Source organism: Aethalodelphis obliquidens, unplaced genomic scaffold, assembly GCF_003676395.1.
Source record: "Aethalodelphis obliquidens isolate GAN/ISIS:26980383/991018 unplaced genomic scaffold, ASM367639v1 scaffold25, whole genome shotgun sequence".
NCBI classification, from domain to species: domain Eukaryota; kingdom Metazoa; phylum Chordata; class Mammalia; order Artiodactyla; family Delphinidae; genus Aethalodelphis; species Aethalodelphis obliquidens.
In genome coordinates this window covers 148,961-164,100 of record NW_020837969.1, presented here as the reverse complement: position 1 = coordinate 164,100, position 15,140 = coordinate 148,961, and the positions used below count along the sequence as shown (strand labels likewise).

The 15,140-nt window shown below is 49.2% G+C and overlaps 1 protein-coding gene across 1 annotated transcript in view; it reads left to right on the top strand.

Moving 5' to 3' along the window:
• TENM3 (teneurin transmembrane protein 3) overlaps window positions 1-14,916 on the top strand; it is a 434,963-nt gene extending 420,047 nt beyond the window's left edge. Inside the window, exons 25-27 of the mRNA XM_027122504.1 lie at window positions 3,506-5,117; window positions 9,183-9,313; window positions 11,363-14,916. Coding sequence (XP_026978305.1) covers window positions 3,506-5,117; window positions 9,183-9,313; window positions 11,363-12,118 — 2,499 coding nt within the window. The 3' untranslated portion in view covers window positions 12,119-14,916. The remainder of the gene's footprint in view (window positions 1-3,505; window positions 5,118-9,182; window positions 9,314-11,362) is intronic.
• Window positions 14,917-15,140: the final 224 nt, after the last annotated feature.

Below are 15,140 nucleotides of genomic sequence, written 5' to 3'. Positions count from 1 at the left end.
GTGGTCCACCGGTTAAGAATCCTCCTTCTAATGCAGGGGATGCGGGTTCGATCCCTGGTCCGGGAACTAAGATCCCACACGCCACGGGGCAACTAAGTCCACGCGCCACAACGGCTGAGCCCGCGCGCCCCAAGGAGAGATCCCATGTGCCTCAACTAAGACCCGAAGCAGCCAAAGATAAATATTTTTAAAAAAAGAAGAAAGAACAATAGAGGAAAAGACCACCCCTCTGTAGTTCCTTTCTGAAGAAGTAGAATCCACCAAGAAGCATATTCATGGGAGGTTTCACCTGCCTTTGAGACGCAGGTTCGCACTGGTTTTGCGTTTGGGTGCCTCTCAGCTCAGTGCACCCACACTGCCAGGGGCCACACGGCAGCAGAGGCACAGACACAGCTCCCAGCCTCACTGCCTGCCCCCTCCTCGGTTACACAGAATAACCCTGTCCTCCGAACACTCACACGCACGTCACTGTCGCGCTCACTCGCCCCGTGGTGTCTCCACCAGAGATGCTCTGGACCTACCTCTCCCCTGCACCTGAGCCGTCCTGGCTACTTCCTCTTCCTGAGGACCAGTTCGTGTTCAGGGTTCACCTTCAGGCAGCCCGCTAACTCTACAGTGCTTCCAGCTACCACCCTACTTGCCAATTTCTCCTCTTGCAAACCCGCCTATGTGCCCTCCTTAGAAGAGACGCACCCCTGAGACAACGGAGGAGACCCATTAGGTGACAGTTTCCCTCCAGACTCGTCATCACACGCTATGGTTAGTCCTCCGGCTGTTATTTGTTGAGAGAGCACAGAGGAAGCCCCCTCCACACTTACCTTCCTGAGAGCAAATCCCGACACCTGGAGAATAGCTCATCCTGCAACCTACAAGCCCCGAGACAACTCCTGCCTGAAGTTGCTGGGAGTGGAACACTACCTCATTCTGCAACACTCTTCCCAATTTAAATTCAGCGCATTACAGAGAAGAGTAACAGAAATATAAACCCCCAGACTGGGAATTCCCTGGCGGTCCAGTGGTTAGGACTCCGCGCTGCCAATGCTAGGGTGTGGGTTTAATCCCTGCTCGAGGAGCTAAGATCCCGTGAGCCGAGCAGTGAGGCCAAAACTAAATAAATAAATAAACAAAATAAACTCTCAGGCCCCCAAAATTGAGAGTAGTGACCATAATGTGACTGAAAAATCTTTAAAGGGAGCAAAGGGGCATGTCACTGGTAAGGGCCACTGTCACAAAATGACACCAGCAGTGACCGAGATCACGTCCACGTATCAACAGGGATGAGAAAAGCCAACGAGCACTTTCTCACCACCTCTCCCAAATCTCTAAAATCCACCCAGACTATTTCCGTTTCCTCGCTAGGATAGGCACCCCAAGCCCGAACTTAACACGGCCAAGTAAGGAGTAGCACTACCTGCCGTGAGCTGTGATTCTGAATGACTCTGCAGCACTGGGTCCTGGGCCTGTGAATTCGGCAGCGGTCCAGGCTTCCTCGGAAGGCTGCAGACCACCAGGAACAAGTCTCAAGACTGTTGCCGCGGAGTCTGCGCACAAAAATTGCCCCTAGATGTGCCCAGAGAGGAGGTTCTGCAGAAGCGTAAGTCAGGCAAACTGCTTCTGAAAATGGTGGACGATAAAGAAGCAAAGAGGGCTTCCCTGGTGGCGCAGTGGTTGAGAGTCCGCCTGCCGATGCAGGGGACGCGGGTTCGTGCCCCGGTCCGGGAAGATCCCACAGGCCGCGGAGGGGCTGGACCCGTGAGCCATGGCCGCTGAGCCTGCGCGTCCGGAGCCTGTACTCCGCAACGGGAGCGGCCACAACAGTGAGAGGCCCGCGTAAAAAAAAAAGAAGGAGCAAAGAATGAGCCTTGGACACAGGGTTATGAGTTTCTATGTCAAAAGCAAAGAGCGAGTCCCGGTGCGGGGGGTAGGTGGGGAAGTGGGCTCCTAATCTAACCACCTCCCAGTTTGGCCATCCTTCCATTCGGTCTACCAGGTTTTAGAGGGGGCTTCCTCAGAGGATAGAACCGCCCACGCACTGCACCACGGCAAGAGCTACCTAACCAGCCTCCAGGTTGGCCTTGTCTCGTGTTGGCCTAATACATTGTCTTTTGTCTTTCTGCAGTTACTTGCCAAATATGCAGAGCTTATTTTTTTATTTTATTTTTTTGGGGGTACGCGGGCCTCTCGCTGTTGTGGCCTCTCCCGTTGCGGAGCACAGGCTCCGGACGCGCAGGCTCAGCGGCCATGGCTCACGGGCCCAGCCGCTCCGCGGCACGTGGGATCTTCCCGGATCGGGGCACGAACCCGCGTCCCCTGCATCGGCAGGCGGGCTCTCCACCACTGCGCCACCAGGGAAGCCCCAGAGCTTATTTTTATTTGTCTATCTATTCACCTCATAATTTAGCACCAAAGCAAGTCTGTAGCCCAGGAACCATCCTCCCCGCACCTGAGGTACAAGTCTGATTTGGTTCTCACAAAAGGAAATTTCAGAATTCAGATGTTCCTGTCATTACAGATGCCATTTAAGAATCTGCAGACAAACAGAGTATCTGGATCCGTATTCCTAATAAGGGCATTGACAGCTCTCATTCACCGAGTGATGTGTTTGTAGCAGTGTTTGTTGCTGTTGATGCTTTAGGTACCCATGATCCATTCTGGGCTAATTTTATCTTTCTTCTTTATTTATTTTTAATAAATTTATTTTATTTATTTTTGGCTGCGTTGGGTCTTCGTTGCTGTATGCGGGCTTTCTCTAGTTGCGGCAAGTGGGGGCTACTCTTCGTTGCGGGGCACAGAGCACGGGCTCTAGGCACGTGGGCTTCAGTAGTTGTAGCATGCGGGCTTAGTAGTTGTGGCTCACGGGCTCTAGAGCGCAGGCTCAGTAGTTGTGACGCACGGGCTTAGTTGCTCCGCGGCATGTGGGATCTTCCCGGACCAAGACTCGAACCCGTGTCCCCTGCATTGGCAGGTGGATTCTTAACCATTGTGCCACCAGGGAAGCCCTATATTTCTTCTCTATAAAGTAATGTTTTGAATGCTTTGCTCCTTCCCCAAATGCACTGGAAATTAAAACACGATTTGAGTGCTTCTTCAATCAAATGAGGGGGAAAAGCCGCCTTACTAAATAATTGCTAATTATGGACAGGACTGCACTTGCCATATGCTGTTTTCCCCTTGAAATGCTGTCTCTGAAGCAGCTTTGCTCGTGCCCATATTACGACTTACCAGAATCCATGGACAATCTTCTGCTTGGCTATGAATGCCTGGAAAAAACCAAAAAAAGGTACGGTCCTGAGACCTGAGACACTCACTGCAGAGCCCCTCACGATTAAGCAGCCAGGCAAATCAGGCAGGAAATCGGTAGCGACGTGGAAAGTCGAGGAGACCCAGTTGGAATGAAAACCACTCTCTCAAGTGGAGTGTTTTGCACGTTTGTGGTCACTACCTCTGCTTTTGCTCCCCTCCGCCATTCGCGAGTGCCGGCTAACGGTGTGTCCTCTCTTTGCAGTCCATGGTGCTTCTGCTGCATAGCCAGCGGCAGTACATCTTCGAGTACGACATGTGGGACCAGCTGTCGGCCATCACCATGCCCAGCGTGGCTCGCCACACAATGCAGACCATCCGCTCCATCGGCTATTACCGTAACATATACAACCCCCCGGAGAGCAACGCCTCCGTCATCACGGACTACAACGAGGGGGGGCTGCTTCTCCAGACGGCCTTCCTGGGTACGAGTCGGAGGGTCTTATTCAAGTACAGGAGGCAGACCAGGCTCTCAGAAATCTTATACGATAGCACGAGAGTCAGCTTTACCTACGATGAAACGGCAGGAGTCCTCAAAACGGTAAACCTCCAGAGCGATGGTTTTATTTGCACCATCAGATACAGGCAAATTGGGCCTCTCATTGACAGACAGATCTTCCGCTTCAGTGAAGATGGGATGGTGAACGCAAGATTCGACTACAGCTATGACAACAGCTTTCGGGTGACCAGCATGCAGGGTGTCATCAATGAAACTCCGCTGCCCATTGACCTCTATCAGTTCGATGACATTTCCGGAAAAGTGGAGCAGTTTGGAAAATTTGGAGTTATATATTATGATATTAACCAGATCATTTCCACAGCTGTAATGACTTACACGAAGCACTTTGATGCTCACGGCCGCATCAAGGAAATTCAGTATGAGATCTTCAGGTCACTCATGTACTGGATTACAATTCAGTATGATAACATGGGTCGGGTAACCAAGAGAGAGATTAAAATAGGGCCCTTCGCCAACACTACCAAATATGCTTATGAGTATGATGTTGACGGACAGCTCCAGACAGTTTATCTAAATGAAAAAATCATGTGGCGCTACAACTACGACCTGAACGGAAACCTCCATTTACTGAACCCAAGTAACAGCGCACGCTTGACGCCTCTTCGCTATGACCTGCGGGACAGGATCACCCGACTGGGTGATGTTCAGTACCGGTTGGACGAAGATGGTTTCCTGCGTCAGAGAGGCACAGAGATCTTTGAGTACAGCTCCAAGGGGCTTCTGACCCGAGTGTACAGTAAAGGCAGCGGCTGGACCGTGATCTATCGTTACGACGGCCTGGGAAGGCGTGTGTCTAGCAAGACCAGTCTGGGACAGCACCTGCAGTTTTTTTACGCGGACCTCACTTATCCCACCAGGATTACTCACGTCTACAACCATTCGAGTTCAGAGATCACCTCCCTCTATTACGATCTCCAAGGACATCTTTTTGCCATGGAAATCAGCAGCGGGGACGAATTCTACATCGCGTCAGACAACACAGGGACACCACTGGCTGTCTTCAGCAGCAACGGGCTTATGCTCAAACAGATTCAGTACACCGCATACGGCGAAATCTATTTTGACTCCAACGTTGACTTTCAGCTGGTGATTGGATTTCATGGTGGCTTGTATGACCCACTCACAAAATTAATCCACTTTGGAGAAAGGGATTATGACATTTTGGCAGGACGATGGACAACGCCTGACATAGAAATCTGGAAAAGGATTGGGAAGGACCCAGCTCCCTTTAACCTGTATATGTTTAGGAATAACAACCCTGCAAGCAAAATCCATGATGTGAAAGACTACATCACAGGTAAGTGTAATTGTTTTTCCTTTCCAAGTACTTTAATCACTGGATTAACCACGAAATAACGGCCGGTAGTTTAACAGTACGCTTCCCTCATGCAAAATCAAATGCCTAAACAAAAAATCAAATGCCTAACCTTTTAAATGAAACCAAGGAGAAACCACAGAGGGACACTGAGACATAGTTCGTTGTTTCCCATTCTGCCTGCCAGTGCCCAAGACCACAGGTTTCTGAAATGACATGCAATCCAGTCACTTAAGGAAGGGAAGGGACATGGGGGTGCAGAAAACACGAGGAACTTGGAGTCCCCAAATTGGAGTTCCAATTCCAACGCTTTATAGCCAAGTCACATGACTTTTTGAGTCTGTTTCCTTAAAAGTAAAATGGGGAGAGCAATGCCTACTTTGTGGTATTAAATACAGTGGCGTGTGCAGTTCTGCCTCACAAGTGTGTGAGGCAGGTTTTCCTTTTACACGTGTGTCAAGTTCTAATGAAGGAACCAGTAAGGAACACGACACCACACGACTCAGCAGCCCGTCCCTGGGAGGTGTGTTAACTCCCTCTTCCCCACTGTCGCCTGGGGGCAGTGATGCTTAGCCAGTGGATCCCGTTCCTCTCCTCAGTTCTGTCCTCTTATGCTACTGTCTTCATCACCAATGAGGGCAGTGTTCTTGTACGGTGGCACTGCTAATGAACACATAAGTTTTTCTGCCAATATGGGTATAGATTGAAGACCTTTCCAAATTTAGTGCATGATCCAATTTAAAACATTGAGTTCCCCTTCTGCCACCACAGAAGCACCAGGATGTGAAACAGAGACAAGTCCTTGCAAGCGTGACTCTGGTTCCCTTTAACGAGCAGCTTCTTTACTCTTTATTGAGGTAACATTGCTTTACAACATTATATGTTTCATGTGTACAACATTCTGTTTCTACTTCTGTACACACGACAGCGTCCTCGCCAACAAAAACTTATGTGACATCCGTCACCATACATAGTTGATGCCGTTTCCCCGCTTTGTCCTCCCCACCTCCTGGCCTTCTGGTAACCACTACTCTGTTCTCTATATCTACATGTTTGGTTTGGTTTGGTCATTTATTTGGTTTTTTTATATCATCTGAGTTAGGGGAATTCCCTGCTGGTCCAGTTGGTAAGACTCTTGTGTTTTCACTGCCAAAGGCCTGGGTTCAATCCCTGGTCAGGGAATTAAGATCCCACAAACTGCACAACGCGGCCAAAAAAAAAAAACATTGTTGTATCATACGAGTGAAGTCATACCATGTTTGCCTTTCTCCGTCTGAATTACTTCACTTAGCGTCATGCCCTCAAGGTCCAGGCATCCACGTTGTCACAAATGGCAAGATTTCATTTTTGTGTGACTAATATTCCATTTTGTGTGTGTGTGTGTGTACACATACCACATCTTCTTTATCCATTCATCTATTGATAAGCACTTAGGTTGTTTCCATATCTTGGCTGTTGTAAAGAATGCTGCGATGAACCTAGGGGTGATGTATCCTTTCGAATTAGTGTCTTTGTATTTTTTGGATAAATATGCAGAAGAGACTGCTGGATCCGATGGTGATTCTGTTCGTAGCTTTGTGAGGAACGTCCACCCTGTTTTCCTTAGCGGCTGTACAAGTCTACACTCCCACCCACAGCGCACGAGGGTTCCCTCTGGTGAGCCGAGATCTTCCCTCGTGCTCTGCTGCAGGGATTCTGAAGCCTTCTGTTTCCACCTTCCATTCCTGAGTCACACTCTGCCATAATTAACCTCTTGGCTATATTTATGTTTCCTAGAGGAAGGTTATTCTGGAGTTTTCTGTTTTGTTTGGTTTTGGCTCACGTCGGGTCCTCCTTCCGGCTGTCTGTTTCTCGCCCAGTGCTTGAGGCGTTCCCAGACGTCTGTTTTCGGCGCAGCTCTCCACCCCCGGTTCACTGCGCATCTGCCTCCCGCTTTCCTGGGCTTTTCGTAGCCCTCTCCCTCGTGAGCCAGTTCCATGTCCCTTCTCTCAGCGTCCTGATTCAGCAACAGCCTTATGGAATTCTCCTTCAGGGTTTTCCGTACTTATCTGCCTTCACGTCCCACTTGTTGGGCAGTAATTTTCAACACTTGATAGGAGCCTCTGATTTTCACTGCTTCACAGACATTGTTCATAGTAGGAGTACCTTTGCCCCCAGCACTGCCCCATCCAAAAAGAATTTTCTCTAACATACAAGCCCCCTGTAATCTTACGCACACATTCACACACACACACACAAGTGTGTTACTTTCTATCCTCCTCCACCACCAGCAACCCTCCATTTAAAACAGGGAGGACACCACTGGGTTTATAGCCTATATGATGCCTGCACAAAGGGACCTGCCAGCCTGGCAATGAAGTGAGAGTTTGTGCCCTGGAGAAGGAAATGGGGAACAAGTGGCCCTCCATCATTCTGACAAGCAGTTTACCACTGGTTATTTAAGAGGTGTTGACAGTGGCTGAAAGGCTGGAAAGCCCACAGCTCCTGGATTCATCCTCTCCTAGCGATGTGGACGGCAGGGAGTGCCACAGCAGCATTTTCTGAAAAACATCAAGAGAGATGGAGCAGCATAAAATATATTAGGTGAAATGCAATTTCAAGGTTTCCAGCAATGTGCTTAATATATAAAATAATCTACACCCAACTGTACTCATACAGCTGCAAGCCTGCTGCCTCGTTCTGTAACATTATAACCTCCGGAACAGAATCAAAGCCTTATTTTCAGCTTAACGGCTTTTGGAATCACGTGGTGATATTTTAAAATACCATCTTAAAGGTTTCCAGCCTCTTCTCTCCCCCAAAGTTTGTCTCCACCTGTGCACAGTGAGCCTGTGTAGTCAGAACTGATGGGATCAGAACGCCTGTGCCCTTGGCCAGCTTGGCCAGCTTTCACCATTCATCTTTAAGAATCAAGGTTGATCTTCCTACCCACAATTCAGGGTTCTTATTAATAGGAAATGGGTGGTGGAAGCCTGCATATCCTTGGGCAGTCGCTTTTGAACTTCTATTTAAGACAAGCCTTTACTAACTACCAATGCCATTTGTTGTCAACAACGCTGTCTGTTTCGTGCTTCTGGGCGTCGTTATTCGCATTTTTATCACCATCACCGCATGAGGGACCGTGTACCCCCTCTGTCGAGGTGAGTCTCTGTTATCTGCATTGTCTGCAGCCCTGTCTCACTTCGTTCTGCTACTGAAGTTATTGTCACCATGTCTGAAAATAGTATTTTTTAACATCTTTATTAGAGTATAATTGCTTTACAATGGTGTGTTAGTTTCTGCTGTATAACAAAGTGAATCAGCTATACGTATACATATATCCCCATATCTCCTCCCTCTTGCGTCTCCCTCCCACCCTCCCTATCCCACCCCTCTAGGTGGTCACAACGCACCGAGCTGATCTCCCTGTGCTATGCGGCTGCTTCCCACTAGCTATCTATTTTACGTTTGGTAGTGTATATATGTCCATGCCACTCTCTTTGTCACAGCTTACCCTGCCCCCTCCCCGTATCCTCAAGTCCATTCTCTAGTAGGTCTATGTCTTTATTCCTGTCGTATCCCTAGGTTCTTCATAACTTTTTTTTCCTTAGATTCCATATATATGTGTTAGCATACTATATTTGTTTTTCTCTTTCTGACTTACTTCACTCTGTATGACAGACTCTAGGTCCATCCACCTCACTACAAATAGCTCGATTTCCTTTCTTTTTACGGCTGAGTAATATTCCATTGTATATATGTGCCACATCTTCTTTATCCATTCATCCAATGATGGACACTTAGGTTGCTTCCATGTCCTGGCTATTGTAAATAGAGCTGCAATGAACGTTGTGGTACATGACTCTTTTTGAATGATGGTTTTCTCAGGGTATATGCCCAGGAGTGGGATTGCTGGGTCTGAGTCAGTTTTTAACTGTAGGGCGATGGCAAACGTGGGCTCCTTTTCAGGGTCATTGTTTGCGAATGTGGGGTTTTAAGGTAAGGCTTTCAGTGCAGGAAAGCACAAGATAAACTCTAAGCCTTTCATTTGGACCCTTCTTTTCTTAGATGTTAACAGCTGGCTGGTGACATTTGGCTTCCATCTGCACAATGCTATTCCTGGGTTCCCTGTCCCCAAATTTGATTTAACGGAGCCTTCTTACGAACTGGTGAAGAGTCAGCAGTGGGATGATGTACCGGTAAGAGACAAAAAGCAAAACCATGAAAAGGTGATAAAGGGCTTACTTGCACCTTATTTTCCCCTGCTTAATCAGACTACCCGGGCGAAAACTGTACCAAAGACCATTTTTAATTTTTTTGACTCTTTCAGGAAAGAAAGCACCACTTCCCTCTTGCATTTCTGTTCAGCAAATCAGGGGCCTGTGAAACAGGCTTAAATCTGGTTTTAGTGATGCTAATACAAACAGAGAAAAGCATTATCAAAAGGTAATAAAATGCGAAAGCTCATTTTTGAGTGCAGGGTTTCTACAGAGAACCCCAGGAACGCACATTTATAGTATTTGGGACCTTAAGGCAAAGATACAATAAACAGGAGGGCGGGGGGGTTCATGTCACAAATTAGCAGCTCGCAAGCAATGCCACAAAGTCCCACTTCCTTAAAATACTGGCAGTGTTTCAAGGGAAAGGATTAAAAATAAAAATAAAATGGCCTCTGGTAAGGCACCACCTACTACTAGGTGCTTATGGAATTTTCCTGAAAAGAACAGAGCAGGAAGCCTGGAACTGTTCTGGGAAATAAAAGAAACGGAGAAAGAATGGAAAATTGCAAAGTCAAAGCTGCCATTTCAGAAAGTGGCACTTTTAATTCCCACCATGCAGAGATCAGAAAGGAATGCAACAACGAAACACCAGAATTTCTAGCTTAAAGCAAGAATAATTAAAGGTCAAGAAATTGGGCTACCCCGTAATGATAAGAAGAGAGCGCAGAGTTTCTTAGAAAGATTCATTCCCCACCCCCACCCCCGCCCCTTGACCAATTTCCTAGAATTTCAATGAATACAAAGAGAAAAGGCAATCCTGGCTAAAACACACATACACAAGTTATACACAGTTCCAATACCTCTGCTTTCTGGTACATGTTTCATGCTTAACATAAAAGCAATTCCTTTTTCAGATGTCACCTTTACATTTAAAAAGTAAAACCCATCCAGTTTCCAGGACCTGGGAGCCATTTTGACTCTAACTGCAAATACATCTGCACTGATCGAGTGCCATGAAGACATCCTGAAGTCTACTAATGCCTTTGAGCACGTCCTAATGGCAGATGACTTCCCAACATGTCTGAAAACACTGAAGTCTCACTGTACAAATGGACTGCCAACTCTTTTTCCTAGGCAGCCTTTTCAGTCAGGCTCAGGTTCTCTGTCTTCAGAAGCACACCATAAGGACAGCTTAGGGAATCGAAGGCAAAGACATCAAGGCTGCCCAGAGAGCAGACAAACAAATGTGCCTTCACTGCTGCAAACGAAACACGTTTCCATTTGGGGAAACCCTGGCCAGACAAACATCTGGTGGTATAAGAGCTGCCCGAGTTAAAATTCCCCAATTTAAAACCCTTGCCAATGTCGAAGGCCCACTGTCTCCTAAGTCTGCGAAAAAAAATAAATGTTTTCCTAAAGTAATAAACACTCGTTGCCAGCTGTCCCACTGTGCGCCGCCCATCGTGGCCGATTATAGTGGTCACATGCAGCTGCAAACTGTGCACCCGGAGACGGTGCCGAGTTTGCTTGAATTAAAGCACACGCCTTTCAAAGCGTATCAAGTGGGGCGCGGTGAGCCAGCGCTAAGCGCTCCCAGGCTTTCCAGCCTTCCCCTGGGTGCTGGTGCTTTCTCGCCAGCCTGCCATGGAGAACGGTGCTGGGGTGGACGCCCCGATAAGCTGATTCCGCACGTGGGGTGAGCCTGGGAAAAGGGCATCTGGAAACGGAGAGAGAAGGCAAAAGCCCCGCATGCTTCGCCCCCATTAGAAAGGAAAACGCTTTGCTAAGCACCGCGCGTGATGGCGTTACCACCTCGCTCTGCCCTTCGAAACACACTGGGGATCAGCCTGAGGGGGAGGACCCCGGGGGCCGGCGAAGCCTCGGCCTCTCTCAAGAGCCGACGGAGGTTCTCCCCAGCCCCCCGCTCCCCGCCTTCCCCGCCCCTCCGTTTTTCCTGCCCGCAGCCGGAGCCCCGCCCGGGCGGAGGCTGTTCTCTAAAGCGCCCTCCTGTTCTGTTTCGCTTTTCAGCCCACGTTTGGAGTCCAGCAGCAGGTGGCGAGGCAGGCCAAGGCCTTCCTGTCCCTGGGCAGGATGGCCGAGGTGCGGGGGAGCGCGCGCCAGGGCAGCGGCGCGCCGTCGTGGCTGTGGTTTGCGACGGTTAAGTCGCTGATCGGCAAGGGCGTCATGCTGGCCGTGAGCCGGGGCCGCGTGCAGACCAACGCGCTCAACATCGCCGACGAGGACTGCATCAAGGTGGCAGCCGTGCTCAACAGCGCCCTCTACCTGGAGGACCTGCACTTCACCGTCGAGGGCAGGGACACGCACCACTTCATCAAGACCAGCACGCCCGAGGGCGACCTGGGCACGCTGCGCCTGACGAGCGGCCGCCGGGCGCTGGAGAACGGCATCAACGTGACCGTGTCGCAGTCCACCGCCGTGGTCAACGGCAGGACCCGCAGGTTCGCGGACGTGGAGCTGCAGTTCGGCGCGCTGGCGCTGCATGTGCGCTACGGCGCGACCCTGGACGAGGAGAGGGCGCGCGTGCTGGAGCAGGCGCGGCAGCGCGCGCTCGCCCGGGCCTGGGCGCGCGAGCAGCAGCGCGTGCGCGACGGCGAGGAGGGCGCGCGCCTCTGGACGGAGGGCGAGAAGCGGCAGCTGCTGAGCGCCGGCAGGGTGCAGGGCTACGACGGCTACTACGTGCTCTCGGTGGAGCAGTACCCCGAGCTGGCAGACAGCGCGGACAACATCCAGTTCCTCCGCCAGAGCGAGATCGGCCGCAGGTAACGCCCGAGCCGGCGGCGGGGAAGCGCGCGCGCGCGCGGGGGCCGAACCGGCGGGGCCGCCTGCCTCTCCAGCCCCAGGCGCAGCGCCACCCCCGCGCAGATGTGTCTGGGGCGCGAGCCGAGGGGGCTCCCCGGCACCGAGGAGAGCCAGACTGCTCTTAAAAAAAAAAACAACACCCCCCCCCAATCAAAGCAGACAGACAAAAACAAAACCTTTCTTCTGAATGACCTTAAAGGTGATCGGCTTTAAAGAATATGTTTACATACGCATATAGCTGCACTCAGTTGGACTGAAAGTATTGCGAGGAAAACAGATCATTAAAGGAAAAAAAAAAAGCCCAACCATTTTGCCCCGGGCCGTTCTTCGAGGCACTGTGTTTAAAGAAGGTAGAGATGCATACAGTGTTTCCAGATATTACCCAGCTGTCGACCTTTGCTTACAAGAAGTAGTCTCTCTGCATAGGGTGTGATGTATATCCCTGTCAATGTTAGAATGTGAGGCAGAGTTACTGTTCCTGGACAACCCGACTGCTTCCCCAGTGCTGCTTTGTAAAAGGACATTGGCACAAGTGACTTCTGCCGGGGGCGGGGATTTCTAAGGGATTTTACGAGGCCAACGTGGTGTGCCTCGCGGAGAAAAACACCGGCCCACACAGAATCCTTGTCACTGATGATGAGCAAAGGAAGCCCTGATTTTTTTGTAAATTATGTGAGACAAGTTGTTTATGGATTTTTATATGAATTACAATTTACTGTACATCAAATATTAGTCTCAGAGGAGTTAATTTATGTAAAGTGTTTAAAAGGTTTATACTTAAAAATAAAACGATAAAAACATGTGAACTGTGTGATTTTTTAAAAAGGATTGCACCTTTTGTTATCTGTTATAGCTGTACAGTATAAATTATTATATTGTAGAGATATAACGACTTATGCCTATAATGTCCGGAAGTGTTAATATTTTTGTATCAGGTTGAAAAAAATGTGCCACCTTCTATCGCTAGACCGGTAGGACAGTGCAGTCCTACGTGGGTGGCTGGCTCATCAGAGAACTTCTCCTTTCTCTTCTCTTTTTCATCAGGCCAGTGTCCTCGACCGTTATCAGCTAAGAGGCACGGTAGAAAACTAAGGCTGGTGGAATGTAACGGAAGATACAAACACAAAAACAAACAAACAAAAACAAAACAACAAAAACAACCAAAATGGGGTGGGAGGAGTTCTCTGGCCCTCTCTCGGCCCTGGAAGTCCGTGGGGAGTTGGTGTCGTTAACCCCAGGGTTCTACTGTTAGCGTTCCTTGAAGCCTCATTTCGTGATGGAGGCGAGAGACCCCGTCGGGTGCTCGGGAAACCTTTGTGAGCAGGAAAGGGGCTGATGCAGTCGTGACCACAAACATGTGTCTTCAGATCCAGGGAAGCGAGCAGAAACCGAGCAGTGGTGAGAGAGCCAGATGGGGAAGGTCAGGGTCCCTCGGCCGGTCTCGAGTTTGGACCCTCGGGTCACCAAGAGGGACAAGAAAGGGAGGCAAAAGCTGCCCTAAGCCCGCACGACGCAGCCTGCCCGGGAGCTGGTTTGAACGGCAGCCTCGTCTGTCTCTGGGACGCCGGGTGTGGCAGCCGCCGCGGGAAATGACCTGGCAGCCGGGCCGCGCGCCCGCGCGCCGAGCACCCGCACTTCCGTGCGCCTCTGGCCGCTCTGGCTCGTCTCTTTCGTGAGCGCGCAATTCAGCCGCAAAGATATTTGCAGAAAACCTTTCTCAGTTCATTGGGCTATCGTACACGCTGTCTTCCTCTATGTATAACGGCGGTAAAACATAGCTGAGTGAACATGTCGCACATATAAAGGTCCAGGCGATGTACTGGAGATAACGTTCTAACTGCTTTGTATCACGTACTCTAAATTGCACAGTAGGCGTGTTGGCTGGGAAAGTTCAAGATAGCTACTGAGTGTCCAGTAGCAGTGCTATCACCGTCTGTGTGTTTGGTAGCTACCGAAGTAATTAATCTGATGAATGCCGATATTTTAGTAGAATGAAAGCACAGAGTAGCAGTACTATTTTTTATCCTGGAAATCCTTTGGCGAGTATTATGAAGCCCAAATTTAGAAAACTATGAGATTTCAAACCACATACACATGGCTCTGTTCTACATTTTATTTTCTACCTGTTGACATAGGTGTTTGCAGCTCTGTTCCACGGCGTCTCTGCAGGGCTGCATTTAGCATGCTGTAAGTACTTTTGGTTGAAAGAGGCTCTGAGCCTAAATTCTCCGAAGTGTTTCTAATGTATTGGCCATGGAAAGCTTGTACCACATGACCGTAGTGGAGTCACAGCCTTACCCTCCTCTTGACGTGGACTCTGGTCCTTCACACTGGCACCGCTGAGTAACAGATTTGGAGTATCTCCTGGTGCTTATTTTAGATGAAGTCAAATCAACCCAATTAGTGTCTTGTTAGCGGGTATAATGAGCTATTTCTTTGTCAAAAGACTTGTGATCTGGACATGGTTTTACGAGAAATAGTGACCTTGGGGAATATGTAAACAAAAGACCTTTTTCTAAGAGTTGGCAGGGAGGTGGGGGACTGTGTAATGAAAAGAATTCGCTTACAAAAGAGAAATGAATATTCAAAGTATTTTAGGCGCAGCCAGTCAAAACGCTCTCGTGATATTTTGAGATGTAACTCTGGTCTGATTTGTATTGTTCTTCTCATCCGCCTTCTTAACTTTATATGTGACCTGATTCTCCATGACTTGATGACTATAGACTGCATCTAGGCATTCCAATAAAAGCCAACCCAACGTGTGTGTGTGTTTATATATTTTTTAAAACCTTGGGCCAGCCAGGATGGCTTTTGTGTTTTGGGGGTGGAGGATGTAAACAGATGCAGTTGTTGCGGTATTGGTTCATCTGCAACCAGTTGATCATATCTTTTCTTTTCTTTTCTAATTGTGGTGTCCACCGGCCACATGGCCTGTTCAACGGTGTGCGCTTCACGGGGAACCCTTCCCGTGGCCTGCTTTAGGAAA